Below are 25879 nucleotides of genomic sequence, written 5' to 3'. Positions count from 1 at the left end.
TTTATAGGCAACCATCCTGGCCTTGAATATGGTCACATATGTAGTCTTTTAAGTATTTAAGTAGTTTCTTATTTGGGTTTATTTTCTTCTAGACACCTTCTGATCAATAATGGTTTCTTTAAGAGTAAGATTGTTGCCTTGTTTCCTGTACTTTATGGACCATCTCTTTACTCGAACTTATTTCTTCTATTTGATTTGAGATCTCTAGTTCTAATCTTAGGTTTTTTTTTTCTCTTTCAGCATGATTTTTTATATAACTATATATAGAAAAAGTTATTTGTGGAGCATTCACATAAATGAATATGATTTTGGTGCACTTTGTAATTTTGTCTTGCATTTTTTGTTCTTGCAAGGAAATATTTTTTCATGAAAAATCACATTCCTTGATATAATAATTTTACTTGTCTCTTCATCAAACAAAATTTAACTTTTAATGCCAAATGGATACCTCGAAAAATACGCATATGTGCATCATTAGTGGATACCTAATTGACACTTAGTTGCTAACTTTTCCTTAAAACTTCTGCCTCTTTACTTGAGCTTTACCTTTGTAACATGTCTCTACTATGTGTGTTGACACATTGCAATTGGAACACACAATCTTGTTTGGGTTTTCTTTAGAGCATCTTTTTAAGAAATTTCTATTCACTTTGCAATGTGTACAATATTATTTCTCCTTATTAGGGTTTGTGCCATCAACAATGCATACATAGTCTTTGTTTGTTTCTCTTGTACGAAAGGCCATAGCCTATTAGCTATAAGGTCTATATAATTTTTTTTTTCATCTTTTTTTTTCTTTTTAAATGATAAAAAAAAAACACCTCATTCAAGCTGGGGAGGGGTTTTATCATCAAAATGTGTCCCTTCATTCCTTTATAAGTCATCAAGACCTATCAAGAACTTCATTATATAATCCTTCTCCTGATACTCAATGATGGTCCTTAATCCTCCACATGTGCAGTTGGGAATAAATGATAATTAAAAAGTTCATTAATAAGACTTTTAAGTTTTGAAGTATACTCTTCTTCAATCCTGACTTTGCATGTGCTTACTATGGACTGTTTAACCTTATATGCTCTTGGTGCATTGTGTAAAACATTTTTTTTTTGGTTCAAGATCAAGTCATAATTTGTGTTGTTGTCTCGACATAGAATGTATTGTTTTTAATATTTAGGCGAGAGTGCATTCTGCATCCACTTGATTACGATATTATTGCATCGTAACTAATATTCTCTCAGTGGATTTGTCAAATTTCTCGACTTAATTTGGGTTCCATCTATGAACTTAATTTGTTATAGATTTTCAAAGTGTGTTTCATTAGTCTAGCCCATATTGTAACGCCCAAACAATTGGGTATTTTTGTAATTTTTTTATAAATTGTTTTTATTAAGTTTATTAAAAAAAAAAAGAGAGCGCCACGTTAGCAGCCATGTCAGCGGGCCCAGTCAGCAGTCCTGGCCAACCAGGACCTGCCACGTGGCAAGACCACGTCGACCCGGGGACGGGCCACATTGGCGATCCGCGTACGCGTAATCGGACGGCCCAGATCAAGCGTGCGCACGGACGGCCCAGATGCAATCGCACGGACGATTCAGATTCAATCAAAAACGGACGGCCCAGATTAAATCAAAATGGACGGCTGAGATCAAAAGGCAAAAGGGTATAAATAGAACCCCCACACCTGACCACAAAAACCCTAGCCGCCTGCCCTCGCCGGAGAATACGAACCAGACGCCGGAGGAGCCAGCCGCCGCCACCCGCCGCCGTACCGGGGAGATTTTCGACCGCCGATCGAGGTAAATTTCATACCCCTGACTCGTTTTTCCACGCTGATTTCTCCTGTGGCCAAATCGGAGCCAAAATCCTGGCCAAATGGCCGGAAAACACGACCGAAACCCAGGGGCGCCGCCGCGCCCCTCCTCGGTTTTTGCCTCCGATGAGGCCCTTCCCGGTCTCCGTTTGATGCAATTTTTATATCACCGTGATCACCATTCTTTTCTCTACAGGTTGATCGGAGCCGAATCACCAAAACACGAACCTCGCCAGAGAGCCGCCGCACCCGAGAGCACCGCCGCCGGTAAGCTTCAGTTTTTCGTAATTTTTTGGCCCCCCGAGGGCCCTAGGGTTGTTTTATCATAGGGACCGATATAAGTGTGGCCGAATTCGGCCGAAAACGGTCAAAAATGGCCAACCTGAGGCGAATCGCTTCCGCTTGCGGTGGCGCCGTTGCCAGAGTACGACGGAGCCGCCGTGCCGGAGTTACGATATTGGCCGAAAGGGGCCCTGCGCTTAATTTGGGATTTTTTTGGAACACGTGCAGGTACCAGTAGTGCGTTTCAGTTCCCCGGGAAAAATTCAGGAAAAATTAGGGATAGCCTGTAGGCGCACTTTGAAGCCGTATTCGGACCCCGAAACGAGTAAGGACCCCTCACCCTATTTCCTATCACGGTATTAAAGTTCAATAATGATAAAACGGTAATTCTTGAATCAACGAATGTGTGAAATTGCTTAAGGTCGCCAATGGAGCCCGAGTCTAGTGTGTTGGTCGGTTAACTGTTATTTGGCATATTTTACGGTTTTAAATGCAGTATGAGGTCTGATGTTTTTATTTCATAGTTTCATGTGCATATATCACTGTTTTATTGATTATGGGTTGAATGACTGAGAACCCGATGTTGTATGTTGTCTTATTTGGCATAAATTACTAGTTGATTGTTTGTGTGTGATTTGATGATGCTGACTGAGGAAAAGGGGAATGAAAGGTTATGTAAATTGATAATTGTATAATGTGGTCAACCTGACTAGATATCCTGGGAGATGGTGGACGGACCGGGTCCGTAGGGAACCCTACCGGGATTGTGGTCTCTCATACCGGACGGGGTATGGGGAAGGCCCGTTTCATCCTCATACCAGACGGGGTATTGAGGTTTATAGTTTTGGCGCCCATACCGGACGGGGTATGGGGACGGCCCTGGAATCTGATTACGAGTGTTAAGGGTTCACGGGTAGCGGGACCCCCTATGGATCCCCATGGATACTAGTAGGCTGGTAAAAGAGGAAAAATATGTTGTGTAATGATTGAATTACAAAAGGCGTGATAAGTATTATGTTATACAGGTTATATGATTTCATGATGATGATAATGTTATTGCTTTCGTATATTGTTTTATGAATTTCACCGAGGTAAGTGGATGGTAAAGGATTTATTATTGATAAAAGGATTTGTTGTAAATTATGCTTCATTGGTCTTTTTGTGTTTTCTACCCACCTTTACCTCCGTGACGGTGAGATATTGTGATGTCTTTACTGGGCTAGTGTAGCTCATTCCTTATTTAATCATTTCAGATCAGGAAGACATTGTTCCCGAGTCCGTTCTGCAGGAAGACGACGAAGGGGACGCCTAAAGACTCCATAGTCATATTCATAGCTTTTACTTTCGAGTTTCTCTTTTAGTTAGTTTGATCTTTTATATTTTGAGCACGTTTTTGATTTTAGTGTAAGGGATGTTGATCGAAATTCTGACTTCGCTTCCGCATTTGACATTTTTAATACACATATTTCATTTTAAATTTCCGGGGCCGTTACACATATCTAATAGTTGTTGGCTTCGAACAACTGAAGGACTATGATTGCGCTTGAGTTTAGATATTTTTTTGATGTGATATGAGCTATTAGAGTTTGAATGATCTAAATCCATCTCGATTAACCTAATAGGGTTTTCATTCGTGGTGGTTTGATTCAAATTCTCGCTCTTTATTCCTATCTACGCTATGATACCATGCAACAAATCAAGATTTCACTATTTATTCCTCCTAAATATCAAGGTTTATCAATAATATATGAAAGAAAAGCAAGAAAATACATTCTTCTTTTGGAGAGGCACATAGCAGAGTCACCTAAGAGAGAGAGAGAAATCCTATTAAAGTTTTCCAACTATTGATCGAATGAGAGTTTCTAGAGAAAACAAGGTATTTATACATCAGTTAATGGTGTGTACGCATAACATAGTTGCACTGCCTCTACGAGTTTAATAAAATGTTGCATTTTGGCTTTAGCTTGGCTATTGATTTAGACTTGCTCATGGTGAGCTTAGACATTTAGACATCCCAAATCCAGCAACAATTAACAAAAAGTATGTTCAATTTTTTTTTAAAAGAAGTAATTAAAAAAGATTTAATTGTATATTTATATTAGTTCATATGTTAAACTTATGAGTAATTTCGGATATTTATTTTTGAAAAATAAAAAATATAGTTAACTTGCAATCAAGCAAGACCAAATTGTATCACATTAACTAAATACAAATAAAGCTCCAAATCCTTCGAATCAAATTTTAATAAATCTTAAGCTTCTAAGATATTTATCATGGAAATCAATTAGATTTCCTTAGCAGCTTAAGATTTCCAACCTTGATCTTACATCAACAACTCCTTATATCTTAGTTCTTGGTTCTTTTGTGGTTTATTCTTTTTATTTCATTTCTTCACTTATTACTTTATATTGATTTATGTTTGGTATTCTACGTGGTTCATGTTGGCTATATGTGTTTATATATACATTCTTTAACAATCTTTTTTGCCAGATTTTTGTATTAAGGAGTAATTGTTGGTACTTGTTGGCATCTTGAATCCAATAAAATACTATTTTACAGTGAATAATATAAGGCAAAGTTTAGGTACTATAGAATTGAGGATAAACAATTAAGCATCTTGTGTTGGGAATCCTACGTAGCCCACATTTGCAAAGGAAAAAAAAAAAAGGTTTGTGATTGTTACCTACTAAAACCACTTAAAGTAAGACAAAATTAAGTTTAAAAACTTACATGGTTGGTGGAATTTTAGCCATCATCATAGCCAATCACACATTTTCTATCCAGCCAAACACTACTCTTATCGTAATCGCGGCCTTAAAATATATATGTGTGTGTATATGTATGTATGTAGTGCTTCCTCTTTACAATTTCGTTTTTTTAATTATGATTTTTGACAGGGTGCCTTTTTTTTTTTTTTCTTTGTCTCTATCTTCCATCATCTTTTGAATCATCTCTCTGTGTCACACTGTGTGCGCACGCACAGACTTCTCCTTTTTTTTTTTTTGGATTTGTGATTTTATAGTGGTGCACACAAATATATGTATAATATAATATTATATGTATATGTCTATGCCGTGATGATAAAATAATATCATATTGGAGATGACTAAAGAACGAAACTTTGTGCACTTGAAATTAAGAAAACGTTGGTGGCGACAATTGGGTATATATATATACACACTTACACACACATATATATACATATACATTAAGCAGAAGGAAGTTGGCAGAAAGATCGCCTCACCTTCTACAGGTATGCAAATTCCTTCGTAGTTCTATTTGATCAACATAACAGACTATATATGTTGATCAATGTTGGCATCTATGCATATATGCATTTATATATGTATATCCGACTCACTGGGACAATATGCATGCACATGCATTAGCTCATACCACATAGCACGTTAAATTGTTCTTATGATTTTTCATATAGATTTTGAAGATACGTAGTTCTTGTAACTGGTATATATGGTTGATTTAGTATATGTATACATGGTGAGAAATAAATTTGTGTGAATATGCATGTTAGTAGGTGCAAATTTCTATGAACTCTAATTATTAATTAGCTTTTTATTATAGTCAATTAATTAATTTACTGTATTAAATAATTGGCTTTTATTATACTCATTAATTCCAAACAAATTTTCTTCAGACATTTTTATTTGAAGGATTATATCACCATTTAAGGTTTATGCCTTTGGCTTTTAAATTTCTCTTTTACTTACAAGTTAATGGGATAATTGAGATAGAAATTATATTCACAAAAATTTTAGAAAAAATTATTTTAAATAAATTTATATATTTATTAATTAAGTAATACATATACATAAATTATAAAACAATATAAATAAATAATATATATAATAGTACAATTTAATTTAAATTATAAAAAATATATATCAAAAGAAATTATATTAAGAAACTTGTAAGGAAAATTATATAACTAGTAAATTGTAACAACATATCTAAAAAACTTTATATATATACACAGACACTCCACTTAAAGAGATAAATATTAATTTAAAATTAATAAAAAATTTACTGCTTCATCTTTAAAAGTTTTGATTTTTTTTTTTTTTTTCATTCAAAATAAAAGTGGAGGACCATAAGGGCATTTTTGCCTTGAGAGACTTGAGAGAATTTCCCTTATTGATGTATCCCACAAAGAAACTTCCATAAATTGATTGCTTCATATATATCTGTATAAATATTATTAATTAATTCCCAGATTTGTTCCACCATATATATATATATATATATCATAAAAACAGTTATCTGGTGAAGAATCATGTAGACCAGGTTTATTCATATATAATTAATATATATATTTTAAAATATCAGGTTTTGTTGAAGCTTCGAATTTTCCAATACACCATTGAAAATCCATCCTGACCCTAGTGTTAGCCTATACATATATATACACACATACACGCGTATACATTGTTTCTTGGACTTATAGGAGGTTCTGTTGTTTGTATATAAAAGATTTCTGGGAGGCTAATTTGTCAATTCAATATTTGTGAATGCGATTTAATATTAATATTTTGTGCAACATATATAGTAATTTTACTGACTTAATTAACAATTTAATATAAGTTTAGGTTTCCATTAAAAAAAAAAAAACTATTTAAAACTATTAATCTCTAGTAAGTACAATCATAGTGACAGCTTTAAGAAATATATACTTGTATAAAATATATATATATATATATATTCATCAAATGATATATATCCACTCATTATAATATAATACAAATAACTTTTAATATAAAAATATAATTTAACTTGAATCAATAAAGAAAATGACCAGAGAAAAAAGAAATTGTTTATATATATATATATATAGAACATAGAAGCTGGGATTGCATGGTTTCTAATTAGTACATGAATGTCAATATAATACTCATTTGCATATGGGTATGATTTCTGGGGAAGGCTTTCCTTAATCATTTTATTATGGGTATGATATGGAGGGAAGGTTTTATTTGCATCCCTAATAAATATTGTATTAAAATTGTGTTTTTAATACAAGTCGGTTTACGTTTTCTTATATTTTATATAATATTTATAATAAATGAATCGATTTAATATAAAAATTACGAAAAATTTATTTTTAATAATCAAAATTGTTATCAATTAATTAAAATAAATAATTTGTTTTGATTCACATTGCTTGAAATTGTAGTCAAACTAATTTGTTTTCTTTTCAAAATATATTAAAAAGAGAGACTAACCTTGACTACCTTTCAATTTCCACAACTGAGGCAGGTCCATCTGCAACTTAGCAATGTTGAAAGAACTTTAAATTCAGTTCAAGCACTTTTGTCTTTGTCTTCAACTTTTTACCTTTCTAGCTTTTGGCTTTTTGTAATTTCCCACGTTCTTGAGAATATTAAAAATTAATTTGGAGTTCATTGCTTATAACTAAATAATTTCCTTCAACCAATTCAGGAACAAACGCTACCAAGCTACTTTGCACGATCGGAAAGCTATTATATCATGGCTGATGAGGTTAATGATCTGCAGCCGGCTGAGCGCAAACCGAAGATGCCATTCCTGGTTTTCTTCAAAGATGCAAGGTACATTTTTTCAGTTTCTTGAATATTCAGACTTGTTCTTGAGAGGGTCAAGTTGTTAGATTTCGATTGATGTTTTCTAAGTTTGCAAGATCTCTTTTCTGTAGGCTTGTGTTTAAGATGGATCCACTTGGTCTCGAAATTCTGAGGATTGCATTCCCTGCAGCCATGGCATTAGCAGCTGATCCAATTGCTTCTCTGATTGACACAGCATTTATTGGACATATCGGTACTCATCTATCTTCTAAACTCTTTTTGGTTAACTTAACATTATATATATTTCAACTATTAGCAAACAAGTGTCACTTGTAAGTTAAGTCAGAGTTCACTGCATTCATATAAAGTTACAAGAATTTTGCTTGTGAATCTCCTTATCCTATAATATTTTTATACTTCACTATACTGAGAATAAAATGTAATTGAAATTGTATATAGTTCAAAAATAATAATATCAGTCAAGATGTTAGTACATTTGTTAGCAAACATTACTTATAAGTTAATGTTCAATTACCTCAAATGAGTTTATGAGAATTTTTTCTTGTGAATTTTCTTACTCTAATATATGTGTAATACTTTATTATACGTGAGATAGGAATGTGATTAAAAACCATATAAATCAAAAACCGTCAATCTATTAGTAGGGTTTAATTTCTTTATATGAAGTTATACAAGAATTTTTCTTGTGAATCTTCGGATTCTAACATATATAACACTTTATTACACGTGAGACAGAAATGTGATTAGTATGAGGTTCAATAATGTGTAACAATATTATTAATCTGATTTTACAACTGTATTTAGGGCCAGTGGAGCTTGCTGCTGTAGGAGTTTCCATTGCCATATTCAATCAAGCTTCGAGAATTACAATATTCCCTCTGGTTAGCATTACGACTTCATTTGTTGCAGAGGAAGATACAGTCGGAAAAATCAGTATGGAGGCATCAAAAGCTGAGAAAATTAATGATAAGTGTTCGCCAAAAAGCACTGAAATGAAGGAACTGATAACAGAAGATGTGACTGCGGACAAATTAGAAAGAGGTGCCACCACAAGTGTTGCTGGAACAAAAGAGTCAATGCAAGAAACTGGTATTCTCACTTCCCCCTTTCTTAACATATATATATTTATATGAACTCTTGAATTTAGGCTATATCTAGCACTGTAAATATAGGTAAGAAAAGCAGTGAGAAGGCTATATCTAAAGGCGAAAGGCGATACGTCCCTTCAGCATCAACAGCACTTGTAATTGGAGCAATTCTGGGTCTGTTACAAGCTATATTCCTTATATTCACAGCAAAATTTCTCTTGGGTATCATGGGTGTTAAATCAGTAAGTTTCTTCACTGCAAAAACCTGTTAATTTGTAAAATAATACTTGGGTATCAAACAAAAGCCAAATAGTTTAACTTCGTAGGCAATCGAATTACAATTAATTTGATCTAAGAGTAGATTTACTGAATTATGAGGTAACTTAATCAAGAAACTTTATGATGTGCATAAATAATTGCAATTCTGATTGTTATTAAACAGGGCTCCCCTATGCTAAAACCAGCTTTAAAGTATTTGACATTACGATCACTCGGTGCTCCTGCTGTTCTTCTGTCGCTTGCGATGCAAGGCATCTTTCGAGGATTTAAGGATACAAAAACTCCATTGTTTGCTACTGGTAGGAATTAAAAAAATTTGTATTCTTCTTCCTTTTTCTGAATATTACATTCACATGAATAAAATAATTTTTTTTAATATTGTAAAAACTTATTTTTTGGTGTAACAGTCGCGGGGGATCTAACAAATATCATCTTAGACCCGATATTTATCTTTGTTTGCCGTCTTGGTGTTAGTGGTGCAGCCATTGCACATGTTCTTTCTCAGTAAGTTTGTATCATCCCTCATATTGATTTCTTTTTTCTAATTCTGAATCATCTCTATGATATTATAATCTTATATTAAAAAAATATATAATTTTTAAGTTTCACATAAAACCTCAAATCATACATTAATTAAGATTGAAGTTTGAATTTTTGAGGGAAAATGGTGCTTGGGCCAGTAGTAGTTGGGTTCAAGGCGTCTCATATTATATTCGTTCATATGCCAATTCGGTAACTCTGAGCTGGTGTAATTTTGAAATTTTAAATTATAATTTGTGATTACGAGAGTCACTAGTACTTGAACCTGGGCATTGTAAGATCTGAAGCTTTTTGTTTTCTGTTTTCAATGTAATTTAAAATTCACTAAGATCTCTTGCAGGTATTTGATTTCGGTAATCTTGCTATGGAAATTGATGAAACAAGTTGATCTGATGCCTCCAAGTATTAGAGATCTACAATTTAGCCGGTTCCTTAAAAATGGTAACTAGGCTTGACAAATCCTTAATTTCCCAGAAAACAAGAACACTCGGATTTAATGATAGTCACTTGTTCTGAAACAACATTAACTTTGTACACGAGAACAGGTTTTCTGTTATTAGCCAGAGTAGTAGCTGTAACATTCTGTGTGACCTTAGCAGCATCGATGGCTGCACGTCTGGGTTCAACACCTATGGCCGCGTTCCAGATATGCTTACAGGTCTGGTTGACATCTTCGCTTCTCGCCGATGGTTTGGCTGTCGCTGGACAGGTAACTCAAGACATCCTCAATTTCAATTTATATATAATTTAAGTAGATGTTTGGAATAATTATAGGTTATACTGTACATTTTAAAATATTATTAAAATATAAATAATTGATTGGATCATCTTAAACTCATATGTTAATATTATTTTAGGCGATTCTCGCTAGTGCATTTGCTGAGAAGGATTATGAAAAAGTGACTTCTGCCGGAATCCGGGTTTTGCAGGTGTATTTAATTAATCTACTTTGTACAGAAAGAAGAATTAATATAGATTAATTTGCAGAGAAGGATTATAACAAGGATCGTTTTCTTTGACAGATGGGTTTTGTGCTAGGCGTGGGACTTGCAATTGTAGTCGGAGTTGGACTGTACTTCGGATCTGGAATATTTTCGAAAGATGCCAGCGTTCTGCACCTTATAACTATAGGCATACCAGTAAGTCTAATTAACTTTACATAAAATTATTTGTGACATTCTTAATGTAAAAATCAGCCAAAATGGTCATTGTTGTTTCTATAGTTCGTCGCAGCAACTCAACCGATCAATTCGTTGGCTTTTGTTTTCGATGGAGTGAATTTTGGAGCATCTGATTTTGCATATACTGCCTACTCCATGGCAAGTTCATGAATTTAACCCCTTCTTTTTTTTATGCTTACACACACATACATACAGAAAATTTCTATATAAAGCATTACGAGTCTAAGTTTTTTCTTGTTGTTCAGGTGCTTGTGGCAATAGCCAGCATTGTCTCCTTGTTCTTTCTCTCTGCTAGCAATGGTTTTGTTGGAATTTGGATTGCTTTAACCATTTACATGGTTCTCCGTACATTTGCTGGCGTATGGAGGTAATTTATTTTACTCCCATATATATATATATATATACATATTTGTAGCCATGTTTCTTGTATAGGTTATGGTTTAATTGTTAGTAAAAGATATGATTCCACATCGACCAAATATGAAAAAAATTTGGAAACACTAAATGATATAATCCGACAGAGGATGTAAAGATCTGATTGCTGAATTTTGCAGGATGGGAACTGGAAGTGGACCCTGGCGATTTCTCAAAGGTTCATCATTATTACCATAAGCTTTTATGTTATAACAACTCCTATCTACCTATATATATATATATATATATATATATATATATATATATAAGTTTTACCTCTCTGTTTTTGTTTGTTTTTCTAGAGGATTTGTTGTGAGACATATACATATATATATATATATACACATATATGTATACAGCTTAATTTCTGTTCTCTTGTACCCCGAATTGAACTCATAATTTACAGTCTAGGCGTTTTTTCTTTTCTTTTTTTTGTATACGTCTGTTGAGAGGATTATTTATTTGAAATATACAGTTTCAGTTTTTGCTGCTGCAACGAGTTTTAATTATTATCTTATAAGGATTTTATTCCACATGTAGGATTTTAGAACTGAAGTATTCAAAATGTCTGTCCAATCACTAAAAAATGAAACAATATGTATATATATATTTTTTATTTATATATGTACACACATTTGTAGAGTTTTAAACAACGTAATTGAACTAATATTCAAAAGCTTGAACTCATAGTATCATAATCTAAATTCTGATATTTGAATCATATAGACTTCTATACTTGCTAAATAATCTGTTACATATGTGGACTGATATATATATATATATATATGATTAGTGATTCTGTAATTGTTTAGTGATATAGCACATACGTGGACAAATATATATGTATATATGTGATTAATGGTTCCATACCTATTTAGTGATTTAGTACATATATTGAACGAGATATATATATATATATATATATGCTTAATGTTTGCACACATGCTTAGTGATCTAATACATATATCGAGAGATATTTACATATATACATATATATATATATGTATGTGTGATTAGTGATTCTATACCTGTTTAGTGATCTGGTACGTACATGAATCCATATATATGTAATTAATGGTTTCATACTACTTAGTGATTTGGTACATATGTGGAGAATATATATATATATATACATATATGCGCTTAGTAGTTACATACATGCTTAGTGATTTAGTACATATATCGACATATATTTACATATATATTTTATTGATCTGGTACATATGTGAATCGATATTATGTGATTCTATGTGTTTATCCATGTTGGTGATGAGATCCCTTCTACCCTCTCTAATAGTTAACTAGAAGCAATGTCATGCAATGAAATAAAAAGTGACTCAAAATTATCCAATCCATTTTTGTCATATGTCAATAAGGGGTGCGTACATGTGTGACCAAAATTCGGGGGGATAAGTGTGTCAGTGAACCTTACATTAAAAGTAGATTTCATTTATGCAATGTGGCTAGTTTGGCAAAATACTATCGTGGCATTGTGTGTATCCCTTAGAATTTTTACTCATAATTGTAGTAAAGATCCCTTCTGTCCTCACTAATGTTAGCTTGAAAATGGTATCGTACGATGAGAATTTTCTATAAAGTGATAAGTGTACATTTGTATATGAAAGTGTATTTGTGAAGGTGATATGTTCAAAGTGAAAATCTGTATTAGAAAGTGTTCTCATGAAGTGATAATTGTGCATATGATGTGATTATATGAAGTCGATGCCAATGTGTAGACCTATATGTAATTTAGTATTGAATGAAATTAAAATGTCTTTCTAAGGTGAAAGTATTAAGAGAAATTTTAGGTAAGCTCGAAAAGAAACGTGATATGAAAAACTATAAACAATGTAAATGCGAAATAAGATGTGAATTCCAAAATTTTTTTAAAAAAAGTGAAAACTCCATAAGTTTAATAGATGAATAATAAGTGCAACAATTTCAGGGGTCTAAAATTTGAATAGTTAAAATAACAAAATTTTGAAATTGAAATTGTTATGTATCCAACTTAGAAATTCATTAGTTTGAAATGTATTTGTGTATGGAAAGATCTTTTCGTGATTGCACAAGTTTCAAAATTGTATTCATTTTGAAAAACATTTGTTTCAATGCAAGTTTGATTACATATTTATAAAAGTTAGCTTATTTCCTTTTAAATGTAACATTGTTGCATTGTGTACATGTCATGAATTTTGATTGCTTGTTTTTGATTGCTGATGAGTCACCATAGTTTTCTTACTAAATATGTGAAACTCATCCCAATTCACCGTGTATTTCATATCGTTATCAGCATTTTTAGTGAGAAACATGACAAGTATTAGATATCTCACAATAGTAAATATATTAATTAATTTAAAAATAACAAAGAAATTGACAACTTTTAAAATCAAACTTCCAACATAAATATAATAAAGAAATTGGCACAACAATGACAACATATTACATAAACATAAGAATAACATGGGGCCACTTGATAGAAATAGAGCCCACTTTATTATAATAAGTAGCTAGCTAGGATACGATAACCACAAGTTTTTTCCTTTCACATCCATCGCAGTTTTTCTTCTTTCGTTTCATATTTGAAATTGAAGGAATTGACGCCAATGTAAACACCATCATCAAGATAATAAGTAGTTTGTTTTCCATTTGTAAGGGTATCACGTTGAGAGTACGAGAATGGAACATCACATTTACCTATTGTCGCGAGCAAACTCACCTTCACTATAGTCATTGGTGGTACATTAACCTTGTAAATTGTCTGTATTTCTTTTGTTTCTTGTTTTGTTTCTCCCCATTCATATGATCCCTGAAATTCAATTGACTCTTTAATAGTTCCTTCTTCGATGACTGGTACACTTGTTTTGATTTCGATTGCAATACCTAATTTCAACGAGACACTTGATTTCTAAGTATTGCTTGTAGTATTTGAATATTTCAGTGTGATTGTTGCTTCATTTTCTTGATGTGTCCTATTTGCTGCAACTCCAGTGGCCATAGTGATAACTTTCTCATCATAGATTCGAGCATCAAGGAGACGAAAGTTGACATTATAGATTTGCCTTGAAATGATAAGTTCTGAAACCTCCATCTTGGCCTCCTTAGGAATAGTTGAGACAGAAGCATTGAGACAACTTATTTTACCTTCAGTTGTGAGTCTTGCGCAATAATTGTTGTTACCCAAGTTTCGAAGAGCAGCAACATTGCTAGCAATTTTAACTGGCCAAAATAATGTGTCGGGATTATTATTGTTGGGGTTTGTTGTGTCAGCCCATATCCAGTTTGGACTACGCCTCCAAAATTTACCAAAGTAATCAGATTTCACGCGGATGCTTCCTTCTTTGGTTGTAAAAATCTCTTGACCCACAGTCGGATCTCCTAGATCATTAGATGCGTATTGGAGATACTCGTGTCCTTCAATCCAACGAGCACTCAGATACAAGCCATTGTCACCCTTAAAAGCGACATGTTTGGGAAATATTAGTAGTGACTCCCAATCAACAATTGTGCAGATATCACGCCCATCCTTTAGTGGTTCTTTAGTGCTTGCGAACAAGCAATTATTGAATGGTTCTTTTTCCATCAATAAGCAACAATAATGTTCAAGTTGGACATGGATGAATCGGACACTTTTAGAATCACCATCTACAAAAATGGGTTTAAACAACGTGCAAGACCAGTCAGATTTGTCTTCATTTCGTTGGTTAGCACCACACATAATCCACCAATGATTTTTGGACCACCTAACCCAATATTTATTGTTGTAACAACATCTCAAATGCACCAATCCACTCGTAGCCTTTTAAGGTTCTACTTCAAACTTTGAATATGGACTCGCAGCGTCTTCTCCAGAGAATTGAAGAAATGAATGTACTTAATCATCTTCATATATATAACGTAAATATTTGTCATTATACTTTGATTTAAGCACAATGTACCTTGGCAATTCCATATTCTCTATTCTCACTTGTAAAGTACCTTTTTCTTAGCTAATCTCACTTTTGTAGTTTCCAATGACAACTTTCTATAATATTTATAGTAAGTGTTCCCCAATGGAAGTAAATTTATTGGCACGTAAAAAAATGATCTCATTGTTTGTGCTTTATTTTTCAATTGCGTAAGTAAGAAAAGGAAATATTTACTTTTTTTAACTTAGCATGTTGTACGGACCATTAATTTAGACTTAGATAAAAAAAAAAGTATGAATAATATTTAATAATGAACTATTTATAATTCTTTTATTCCAATAAATTCACCAAAGATCTTTTTTTTTTTTGGCTTTGTACCCTTTCTTTTAATAAAACATAATTAAAATTAAGTTTTAACTTTGAGATTCACCCTATTAATAATTATAAAGTTTGAACATGATCTTATCATTACATTGAAAAATTAGGTGAAAAAGATTATTTCAGTATTCCTATTCCATGAAAGAAATATATCTAATTAATAAACTTTGTGTGGCTTTGAAAATTACAATTTAGTACTTTGTAATTGGAGGTTTTTCAGATTTAGTAAATGTGATTTTTTTTTTATAACAATTTTAGTTCTTTTAGTATTAATCAGGCAAAGTATCATAGTTATTCTAGACCAGCTTGCCCTTTTTATTTTTCTTCCTCCTTTCCTTTTTTGTTTTTCTCTCTTTTCTCTTATTCTCCTTTTTTTTTAAAAAATTATTTTTCTTCTTTTTTTCGTTTTTGAACATGATTAAATAAAATCAATATTGAAATAATAAAGCTAAATTATGTTGATAACGAATTAATACTCTAAAAAATTCAAAGTAATCAAAATTTATTTATATTTTAGATTGAACAAAATTATGGTATGACAACTACTCTCTTGAACTTTTGTAAAAAGAGTAAATAAAGACTAGAATTATCTTAATTTTTTCTGAGAACTATATACTAAGATCAAATAATAGAAAATGTTAAAGTTTGTGTTTCTCTTACAAAATGCAAAGTTATTTGAGTTTTGTTTTTGAACGTATATCTTACTCATAGTTTGCTTATGTGAAATTAAAATTGATTTGAGCTTCGGTAAGCATCTCATTCATAACCTATTAATATAAAATTGAAATTGATTTGAATTTTTACTATGCATCACTCACAGTCTACTTATATGAAAGTAAAATTGAATTGAGTTCTTATTGTATATCACACTCATAACCTATTTATGAGATTAAATTTGATTTGAGATTTTTTTGTACATCTCACTTACAGCCTTATTATGAAATTGATTTGAGTTTTTACTATGTATCTCACTCACTGCTTATTCATGAAATTGAAGTTCAGTTTTGTAGCACATATTTCACTTGTAACCTACTCATGAAATTGATTTTGAGTTTTTAGTGCGCATTTCATTTGCAACCTACTTATGAAATTGAAGTTGAGCTTTTACTGTGCACCTAACTTGTAGCCTACTAATGAAATTGATTTTGAGTATTTACTGCGCATATCATTCGAAACCTACTTATGAAATTAATTTGAAGTTTTTACTATGCATCTCACTCACAATCTACTCATAAAATGAAGTGAGTTTTTATTGCACAACTCACTTGCAACCTACTTATGAAATTGAAGTTGAGGTTTTACTGTGCATATCATTCACAACCTATTCATGAAATTGATTTTAAGTTTTGCTATGCATCTGACTCACAACCTACTCATGAAATGAAGTTGAGTTTTTATTGTGCATCAGCCTACTCATGAAAATGAAGTTGAATTTTTATTATGCATCTCACTCGCAGCCTATAGATGAAATTGATTTTAAGTTTTGGTTGTTCATCTCATTCACTATTCACGCATGAAATTGAAATTAAGTTTTTCCTAAGCATCTCACTTGCAGCCTAATCATAACAGATTTTGAGCTTTTAGTTTCCATCTCACTCACAATCAACTCATCAAATTTAAGTCAATTTGAGTTTCAGTTATGCATCTTACTTACAGTCTACTCATGCATCTTGAATCCTTTACATATCATTCATAACCCATTTTGTGTAAGGCTCATACTTTTCCTTCATGGATTGCTTTGACTTAAAAAGTGTTGTCCATTTCCTTCCCAAATCACTCACTGAAAAGCTCAAAATGTTATACATCTCGTTCATAAATCAGTCTCTTCTAATGATTTATGCATCTATCTCTTGTCTTTTTTCCCATTTCTAATGATTTTTCAAGCCTTAGCTAGTCTCCTTTGTTGTCCATATAGCCAAAAGAAGAAAGGTAAAAGAAGAACCTTTAAAATGGTCTCATTTCACCTCTCAAGCTTGGACTAGACTAGGCTTATCTCCTGGGAAATGGTAGAAATGGGTCAGGTTTCTTGGTTCAATCTCTTTGTTGAGGGGTTAGGATAAAAACGAGCTTAGCCTCTCTCTTTAGGTTGGGCTTTCTTAAACTAAAGAATAAAATTTCTTGGACCTACAATAGACTTTCTTTTTTTCTCTCTTTTTTTTATTTTATTTTTCTTTTTTTATTTTTCATTTTCTGAACATGGTAAATGTAACATCCCGATCTTGGTTTAAAAAGTAAGAATGCTTGCACACCATCTCCAACTAGTGGAACCAACAAAGATGTTAATATATGCAGCATTATTGCACATTATTAAATATATCTTGTAACAAAATAAGTATTATAATTTGAAACGCATGAGGCATCAAAAAAATTATCTACGAAAGCTATCTTAAATTAATTCCTATTCATTTTACAATTTTAAACCAAAGGTTAGAAGGCTCTCCTCAGTCATTTATTGATTTTAAGACTCCTCTCGATCTTTCCTGATCTGATTTTAAGGTTCAAAATTCGATTAATTTCCCTCCTTTGTTTGGTCTCCTTATCTGACAACTCCTTCTCTGTTGCATCTTGCCGCTCTCAAGTGGCTAACTTCACACGGTCGTCTGCCCGAAGTCACCATCACCCAAACCCTCCATTATCGTTCAACTTCTTCTTCTTCTTCTTCTTCCATGTAGCTGACTTTCCTCGGCTGTCGTATCTCACTCTCTTATTTCTTTCCCTCGTGGCGACATGTCTCCCTCTCCTCTCTTCGATTTAGGCTCCCTCTAATGAAAGGAAACTCTAATCAAGTTTCCTTAAATATTCCACTTATCAGCCATTCGATCTCCTTTTAAATAATCAGGTTTGTTTATTCTGCCTCTTCACCTATGTCGTTCATTCCCATATTCGACCACTTTGATGCTTACATGATCAAATGGCCTCATCTGATTAGCTAGCTTTGACACCACTTGCTGAGGTGTCCAAACTTTTAAAATTTACATTTTGGCCCCGTTTTTCAATATTTTTTCAATCAAGTCCTCAATTTTTTAATTTTTCTTCATTTGGGTCCCAAAGCCCCTAATTTACAATTTTTAGTGCTTAAGATTTATTTTTAAATCTTTTTCGAGTTTATTAATCGACATATTTATTTAAAAATCGATTAATTTCGTATTTCCATGTGTTATAATAAAAAAATAAAAATAAATAAAAAATGAAAGTTAATAATAAAATAATAAAGTTAAATTGTGCTCATAACAAAATGAATGCTCTAACAAATTCATTAATCAAAATTATTTAGATTTTAAGCTGAATAAATATAAAGTATGATAGGGTAAAAAGATGAAGCTAATAAATAAATAGTTATCTTTTAGTTATAATATTTTTGTTTCTCTTTTTGCATCTTATATTTTATCCTTGTTAAGATTTTATTATGTATTTAAGAATTATTAGTCATGGATTAGTAGTTGTTTAATTTAGCTATTATGGAGTAGTGGAATAGTGTTGTCTTAACCATAAAGTAGTGGTCTCTTAATTTTAGCAAGTATAAATTAGTGGGTTAGTGGTTTTCTTAGTGGGTTAGTAGTCATTTATCTTTTGTAACGTTTGCTTATTTTTTTTCTATTTAAGTAGACTAATTTCATCAGTAAAAATTATTTGAGTTCAGTTCAATTCTTCTATTACTTTATTTCTACATCTGGTATCAGAGTAAGAAAAAAAAGAAAAAAACAACAATTTTTTTTTGTTCTATAGCAGCAGTAGACATCTATGGCGTCAGAGAATAGTTATGTGCAACCTGTAATCCCTCTTTTTGATTGTCATTATATCATTAGAGTATGTTGATGAAGAATTTTATCTGATCCAAAGAATATTGGGGTGTCGTGGAAATAGGAGTGCCTTAACCAACTCCTAGAGTGATGTTGACGGAAGCTCAATAGAAAAGAATAGAAGAACAAAAATTGAAGGATCTCAAGGAAAAAAATTATCTATTTCAAGCAATTGATCATGCCTTTTTGGAGACGATTCTCCAGAAAGATACTTGCAAACAGATTTGGGATTCTATGAAAAAAAATATATCAAGGCACAACAAGAGTTAAAGGCAACAACTTCAAGCCCTTAACAGAGAATTTGAAACTCTCCATATGAAGCAAGGAGAATTTGTTGATGAGTATTTCTCACGAACACGAAGATGGATATTCACCGCAAAAGAATCGAAGATGTTGCTATGGTGGAGAAGATTTTTAGATCAATGGCTCCAAAATTTTCTTATGTTGTATGTTCTATTGAGGAGTCAAAAGACCTTGATAAGCTTTCCATTGATGAATTGTAAATTTCGTTACTATTGCATGAGCAGAGAATGACAACAGCTTCAATCGAGGAGTAAGCTCTAAAAGTTTCAACTCATGGTGAAATTTTTAGAGGGAGAGGATCAAATAGCCATGGTCGAGGCCATGGTCATAGATGAGGAAGAGGTAGAGGTTATAACTCATTAGAATCTCGAAGCAGAGGTAAAGAAAATGATCACCACATTCAAACAAAATGTAGTACGTCTAATATTGAGTGTTATCATTGTCACAAGTTTAGTCATTACAAGTCTGAATGCACTGCAAACTTATATTCCAACAAAGATGAGTAGTTCAACTTTGTAGAAAAAGAAGAGTAAGAAACACTATTGATGGCGTTTCACATCAAGGAGGACAAACATGAACAAGATATTTAGTATTTGGATACACGATGAAACAATTACATGTGCAGCAGTAAGTCATTTTTCTCTCACTTAAATGAAGATTTCATACTAATGTGAGCTTTTGTGTTCATTTTAAAGTCAGTGTTATGGGAAAGGGTGATGTTCAAATCAAGACTAAAGAAAACAATATTGCGACTATCAAATGTTTTTTATATTCCTGACTTGAAAAGTAATTTGTTAAGTGTGGGACAACTACAAGAAAAAAGGTTATGAGATTGGATAAAAGGAGAAGCGTGCGAAATCTACGATCTTAAATGTAATAACCGAGCCCAGAATTTGGCCCGAGATCAATTTTGACAATTTAAAAATAAATAAAAATTTATTTATAAATTAACTTAATTTAATTTTGTTGAATTTATTGAAAAACAATAGGTTACGGATATAATCGAAAATAATTTTGAAAAAAAGTAGTAAAAAATTGAGTTCGGGGGTGCTTTTGAAAGAAAAATTAGAAACAGGGGGTTAATATACAAATAGAAAAAATTATACCATGTAGGACCACTCAGTCAGTAGTTCTGACGAACTGGAGCAGCCACGTGGCAAAGCACGTTGATATCGTTACCACATGGGATGCCAAGCAGGTGATCCGCGAGTCTCGCGATCAAACAACCCAAGATCTATCCAGCGCGCGTGGACAGTCTGGATGTGTTTTTCCCTTAAGCGCGATCGGACAGTCGAGATCAAATCGCGATGGACGGTTCAGGTTTATTTCCTCCATAGGTGCGATCGGGCGGACGAAATCAATCGCAATGAACAGCCTAGATCAAAGTGAGATGGATATAAATACTTCGCATCATACGGGAACCCAAACCCTAGCCGCCAGCCCCCGCTGGAGAAGAAAAACCAAACACCGGAGAAGGAGGTCGATCATCGACCACCGCTACACTAGAGCCATTGCTAAAAAGGGTAAAAATTCTCCCTACCCACTGGGAATTCGATTCTGAGCATTCTTTTGGCCAAATCGGAGCAAAAGAAACAGTGGGTGAGCCAGAAACTATGGGCAAAGCCCAGTAGAGCCACCGTATCCAAATCCCTAAAATTCCTCCGATGAGCCCCTTTTCGATTCCCGTTTCACGTAATTTTTTGATCATTGTGTTCACCGTCCTTTTCTGTATAGGTTAGCCAAAGAAAGAACCTCAGCCATGAAGGAGGACCGGCAAAGCCACCGCACCCGGAGGCCACCCCCCCCACCCACCGGTACGTTTTATTTTTTAAAATTTTTCGACCAGTCAAGGCCCTTAACGTGTTTTTCTACAAGGATACAACAAAAACCATCCAAAAACTTACCAAAACCAGCTAGGCCAAGGCGAATCGCCGCTATAGGCGGCGGAGCTGACACATGAGCATGGTGATGCTGCTGTGCCAGAACTCCAAAATTGGTTGGAATGAGTTTTGGATACCGATTTTAGATTTGTAGGGTATTTTTGGGTACTTAACGAGTGTTCTGGATTTTACAAAAAAAAATTCAAGAAACCCGGTAACTGTTAGGAGACGTAGTAAGCAGCGTGACGTCTTGAAAAATTGATCCGTGTAAGGATCCCTCACCTTATTCTCTGTTACAATAAATTGAGGCTTCACTTACATAATTTCGTATTTTTATGAAAAATTAGAAAATCCTAAAAATAATTGCAGGTTATTAGTGGAGACAAAACTGGTTAGTGCACGTTTGTCCTGATTCTCAGTTTATTTTCATGTTCTGCCCTAAATTGTTTACCATTATATTGTGCATACTTACATTGATAGTTTTTATAGTCTTCTCGATTATCTGGGTTAATTGGTTCCTTCTTGCATGATTTATCGGGTTATCTGATTATCCGGTTATTGATTATGATAAGTTTAATAGCTTGCTTGAATGTCGTTTTTTTGATATGTGAATATAAAATGAGATATTGGTATTGTGTTGTTGATTGTTATACTGATAGAAATCTGTATGTCAAAGACTTACTGGGTACTCGAAAAAAGGACGGACGGGTTCGGTACATAGAGAATCTTATCGTGAACGTTACCTCAGTCAGATGGGGCTGGAAAGTCCCTTACCAGTATGGTTCGGGAGATATAGTTCACCCTCATACCGGACGAGGTATCGAGGTGGTGGAATGTTTGGCGCTTATTACCAAACAGGGTATGGGGATGGCTAGTTAATTGTTTAATTAGATATTGGGTTCATGAGTAGGGGGACATCCATATGGACCCCCACGGGTACTGGTAAGCAGGTAAAAATAGAAAGTAATCGTCTCTTATTATCTTATAGGTGAAAATAAAAAGTGTATAAAGTTGGATCTTCATATGTTATTTTTGGAAAAACGCATTACATAAGTATAAAATAAATTGCTTTCTTTATATTAAATGTATTTACATCAAATTAAGAGCTCCATTAGTTATTTTTCTGATTTTTACTAATCTTCAGTTTTTTATATTTGTGATTAGTGTGATATTCTTACTGGACTAGTGTAGTTCACTCTTTCATTAACTATTTCAGATAAAGAGGATTAAGATCTAAATCCCGATCAGTAAGAAGGTATTGAGTAGTTCACCACCCGGACTTCCTTCAAGTACTAGTGAAGGTTATCCTATGATATTTATTTATTTATTTTGCTTTAATTACCATTTTCCTTTTAGAATGGACATTCTCATAACCCTATTGGGTATTCTAAACTATTGTATAAGGAATATAAATCATAACTCTATTATTCGCTTCCACATTTAATTTATGAATTTATTTTCATTATAGTTGGTATCAGAGTCGCGTTTATCGGAATCATTCCTTACACAAAGACTTAAAAACGCTAAATACACACAATCGTCTAACCTTTCCTTGTGCAATATAGGTACAAGGATATAAGGAGAGGAAGACCCCCACTAAATGGAGCAACTCGGGATGGTTTATCTCGAAAGAATGTTGATCGACTCTTTAATATGCTGGAGAGACTCATCTCTTCCCAACAAACTTAGGAGGAAAGGGGGGAGCTGTCTGACCCTCCGCTACTACCAGAGTTCAGGCCACCCTTGCAGCAGGATGATCTAGAGCCACCCCGGTGCAACCCTGCTCCTCCATCGTGTCATCCAGCACCGTCATAGGGCCACCCGGTCCTTCCCTAGCAACATCCGGTCCCTCTTCCACAGGACTCGGTTTCACCAATGATGGACTTGAAAGAGATTGACACGTGGGACCTTTATGTATTTTTAGGAATGAACTTGTTAGCAATGTATCACGCCACTGTAGATTGTTCCCACAAGAAACTTGTATTTAAGCCTCCTAACAAAGAGTCATTTACATGTTAACAAAAGTTTTGAATATTACTCCCTCATAGCAATTTCCTTATTACATAGCGCTTTAATTCGGTTGTTTTTCCTATATAAGCAAACATAAGAAAGAAGTTTGTATTTAAGAGATCCTAGTAGTTCGAGACTTCCCAGATGTATTTCTTGATGAACTACCCGGACTGCCAATGGACAGGAAAGTTGAGTTCACCATAAACCTTCAGCTAGGCACCTAGCCTATCTCAATTTTTCCTGATCGCATGTCATGTTGAGATGGAAGAGCTGAGAAAACAAATCAACGAATTGTAGGATAATGGGTTCATCTGACATAGTGTGTCCCTTTGGGGTGCTAGAGTCACATTTACAAAGAAAGAGGATGAGACATTAAGGTTATGTATTAACTACATGGGATTGAATAGTGTCACGATCAAGAACAAGTACCCCTTTCCCAGAATCGATGACCTTTTTGACCAGTTGCAGGGTGCCCAGATCTTCTCCAAAATAGACTTACGTTAAGGTCAGGTAAAGATCAGGACATACGCCATTCCCAAAACAGCCTTCAGAACCAGGTACGGATACTATGAGTTCTTGGTCATGCCATTTGGACTAACCAATACAACAACTATTTTTATGGACTTGATGAACAAAATTTTCAGACAATTCCTGGATCAGTTCATCATTATATTTATTGATGATATCCTAGTATATTCAAAAAGTAGAGAGGAACACACTCACCACTTGACTCAAGTTTTATAGGTTTTTAGAGAAAAGAAATTGTATGCAAAGTTAAGTAAGTATGGGTTCTGGCTCGAGCAGACTACCTTCTTAGGGCACATCATATCAAGGGATGGAGTATTAGTGAATCCCAAAAAAGTTGAGGCAGTACTTGGTTGGGAGAGATTGACTTCGGTCAAGGAGATTCGTAACTTTATAGGAATGGTAAATTATTACTGCAAGTTTGTGGAAGGATTTTTTAGCCTACCTGCTCCTTTGACTCGGGTCACAAAGAAAAATGTTAAGTTTGAGTGGAACGAGAACTGTGAAAGGAGTTTTTCAGAACTAAAAAAGTGATTCACTACTACACCCGTGTTAGCTTTACCGAGTGGGACATGTGGATATACAGTTTATAGTGATGCCTCATACATGGGGGTTGGGTTGTGTTCTGATGCAGCATGGGAAGGTCATAAGCCTATGGGTCCAGGCAGTTGAAGAGTTATGAGAAAAACTACCTCACCCACGACTTAGAACTTGCCGCTATTATTCACGCCTTGAAGACTTGGCGACACTGCTTGTATGGGGAGACTTTTCAGATCCATACTGATCATAAAAGCTTGAAGCACATATTCACTTAAAAGGATCTCAACATGCGTCAGAGACGTTGGATAGAACTCCTCAAGAACTAGGATTGCAATATTTTGTATCACCCGGGCAAGGGCAATGTGGTAGCTGACGTGCTCAGTAGAAAAAGTGCAGGTATGTTAGCTCACCTAATGGTTTCGGAATACAGGGTAATAGAGGTCGTACAACATATACGACTTTAGGACTTGAAGAGAGTTACAAGGTTAGACCACCTGACTGTTCAACCTAAGTTGATCTAGAGAATAAATGAAGCTCAATCCGTCGATTCCACCCTAACAGCTCTCAAGAAGGATGCAGAATAGGGAGTAAATTCAAAATTCTGAGTCTCTGCGATGGGTTGCTCAGATTTCATGACAAGGTATATGTTCCAAGTGATAGTGAACTGAAAATGGACATCATGACAGAGGCTCATAACTCAAAGTTTGCCATGCATCCCAAAAGTACTAAAATGTATCAAAGTATGTGACCCCGATTTTGGTGGAACATAATGAAAAGAGAGGTAGCCGACTTTATTTCCAAGTGTCTAATATGTTAACAGGTTAAGGCAGAACATCAATACTCAAGTGGGCTACTTCAGCCATTTTTGATCCCGAAGTGGAAGTGGGAACACATCACAATAGATTTCGTGATAAGGTTGCCTAAGGCATGCTCAGGACATGATGTCATTTGGGTAATTATCGACCGACTCACCAAGTCTTCTCACTTATTGGCTATGAATATGGCTGACCCCTTGAACAAGGTAGCAATAATGTATATTTGGGAGATAATCAAGTTACATGAAATGCTAGTAACAGTAGTATCCAACAGAAACTCCAGGTTCATTTCTCGATTTTGGTCTAGTTTTTAGCAAGCCATGAGAATGAAATTGTCTCTTATTATCGCATTTCACCCTCAGACCGATGGACAATCAAAGAGGACGATTTGCATACTGAAGGATATGCTCCAAGTTTGTGTTATTGACTTCGGAGGCCATTGGAATGATTACCTATCTTTAATAGAGTTCGCCTACAATAATAACCACCAAGCAAGCATTGACATGGCTCTAAATGAGGCATTGTATGGCTGCCCATGAAGATCACCGATCTG

At 33.9% G+C, this 25879-nt stretch overlaps 2 protein-coding genes across 3 annotated transcripts; one reads left to right on the top strand and one right to left on the bottom strand.

The window, feature by feature from the left end:
• Nucleotides 1-5305: 5305 nt before the first annotated feature.
• Nucleotides 5306-11666, top strand: FRD3 (MATE efflux family protein). 2 transcript variants are annotated; one of them, XM_088209747.1, is made up of 14 exons: nucleotides 5306-5345; nucleotides 7547-7674; nucleotides 7779-7900; nucleotides 8473-8757; nucleotides 8841-8998; nucleotides 9199-9334; nucleotides 9443-9539; nucleotides 9916-10016; nucleotides 10121-10284; nucleotides 10433-10504; nucleotides 10598-10714; nucleotides 10799-10894; nucleotides 11002-11123; nucleotides 11311-11666. In XM_088209747.1, the coding sequence occupies exons 2-14, from the start codon at nucleotides 7595-7597 to the stop codon at nucleotides 11366-11368; spliced, it is 1608 nt and encodes a 535-aa protein (XP_088065873.1). In that variant the 5' UTR covers nucleotides 5306-5345; nucleotides 7547-7594; the 3' UTR covers nucleotides 11369-11666. The 2 variants fall into 2 exon arrangements, with proteins under 2 accessions (XP_088065873.1, XP_088065874.1); XM_088209748.1 differs by lacking the exon at nucleotides 5306-5345 and adding an exon at nucleotides 7444-7462.
• Nucleotides 11667-14075: 2409 nt separating this feature from the next.
• On the bottom strand, nucleotides 14076-14885 carry LOC110826149 (cytolytic protein enterolobin-like). Its single transcript, XM_022056749.2, has one exon. The coding sequence runs from the start codon at nucleotides 14883-14885 to the stop codon at nucleotides 14076-14078; it is 810 nt and encodes a 269-aa protein (XP_021912441.2).
• Nucleotides 14886-25879: the final 10994 nt, after the last annotated feature.

This window comes from Carica papaya, chromosome 8 (assembly GCF_054855325.1).
Source record: "Carica papaya isolate Zhongbai chromosome 8, ASM5485532v1, whole genome shotgun sequence".
Lineage (NCBI taxonomy): Eukaryota > Viridiplantae > Streptophyta > Magnoliopsida > Brassicales > Caricaceae > Carica > Carica papaya.
Note: the sequence above shows the minus strand (reverse complement) of the source record. Positions and strands in the feature narration are given on the sequence as shown.

Bases quoted from the DNA above. Each gene is read 5' to 3' on its own strand.
- FRD3 (XM_088209747.1), top strand. From the start codon at position 7,595: ATGGCTGATGAGGTTAATGATCTGCAGCCGGCTGAGCGCAAACCGAAG. The intron at 8,999-9,198 runs GTAAGTTTCTTC...GTTATTAAACAG, and splicing joins GTATCATGGGTGTTAAATCA to GGCTCCCCTATGCTAAAACC. The intron at 10,017-10,120 runs GTAACTAGGCTT...ACACGAGAACAG, and splicing joins TAGCCGGTTCCTTAAAAATG to GTTTTCTGTTATTAGCCAGA.
- LOC110826149 (XM_022056749.2), bottom strand. From the start codon at position 14,885: ATGTGTGGTGCTAACCAACGAAATGAAGACAAATCTGACTGGTCTTGC.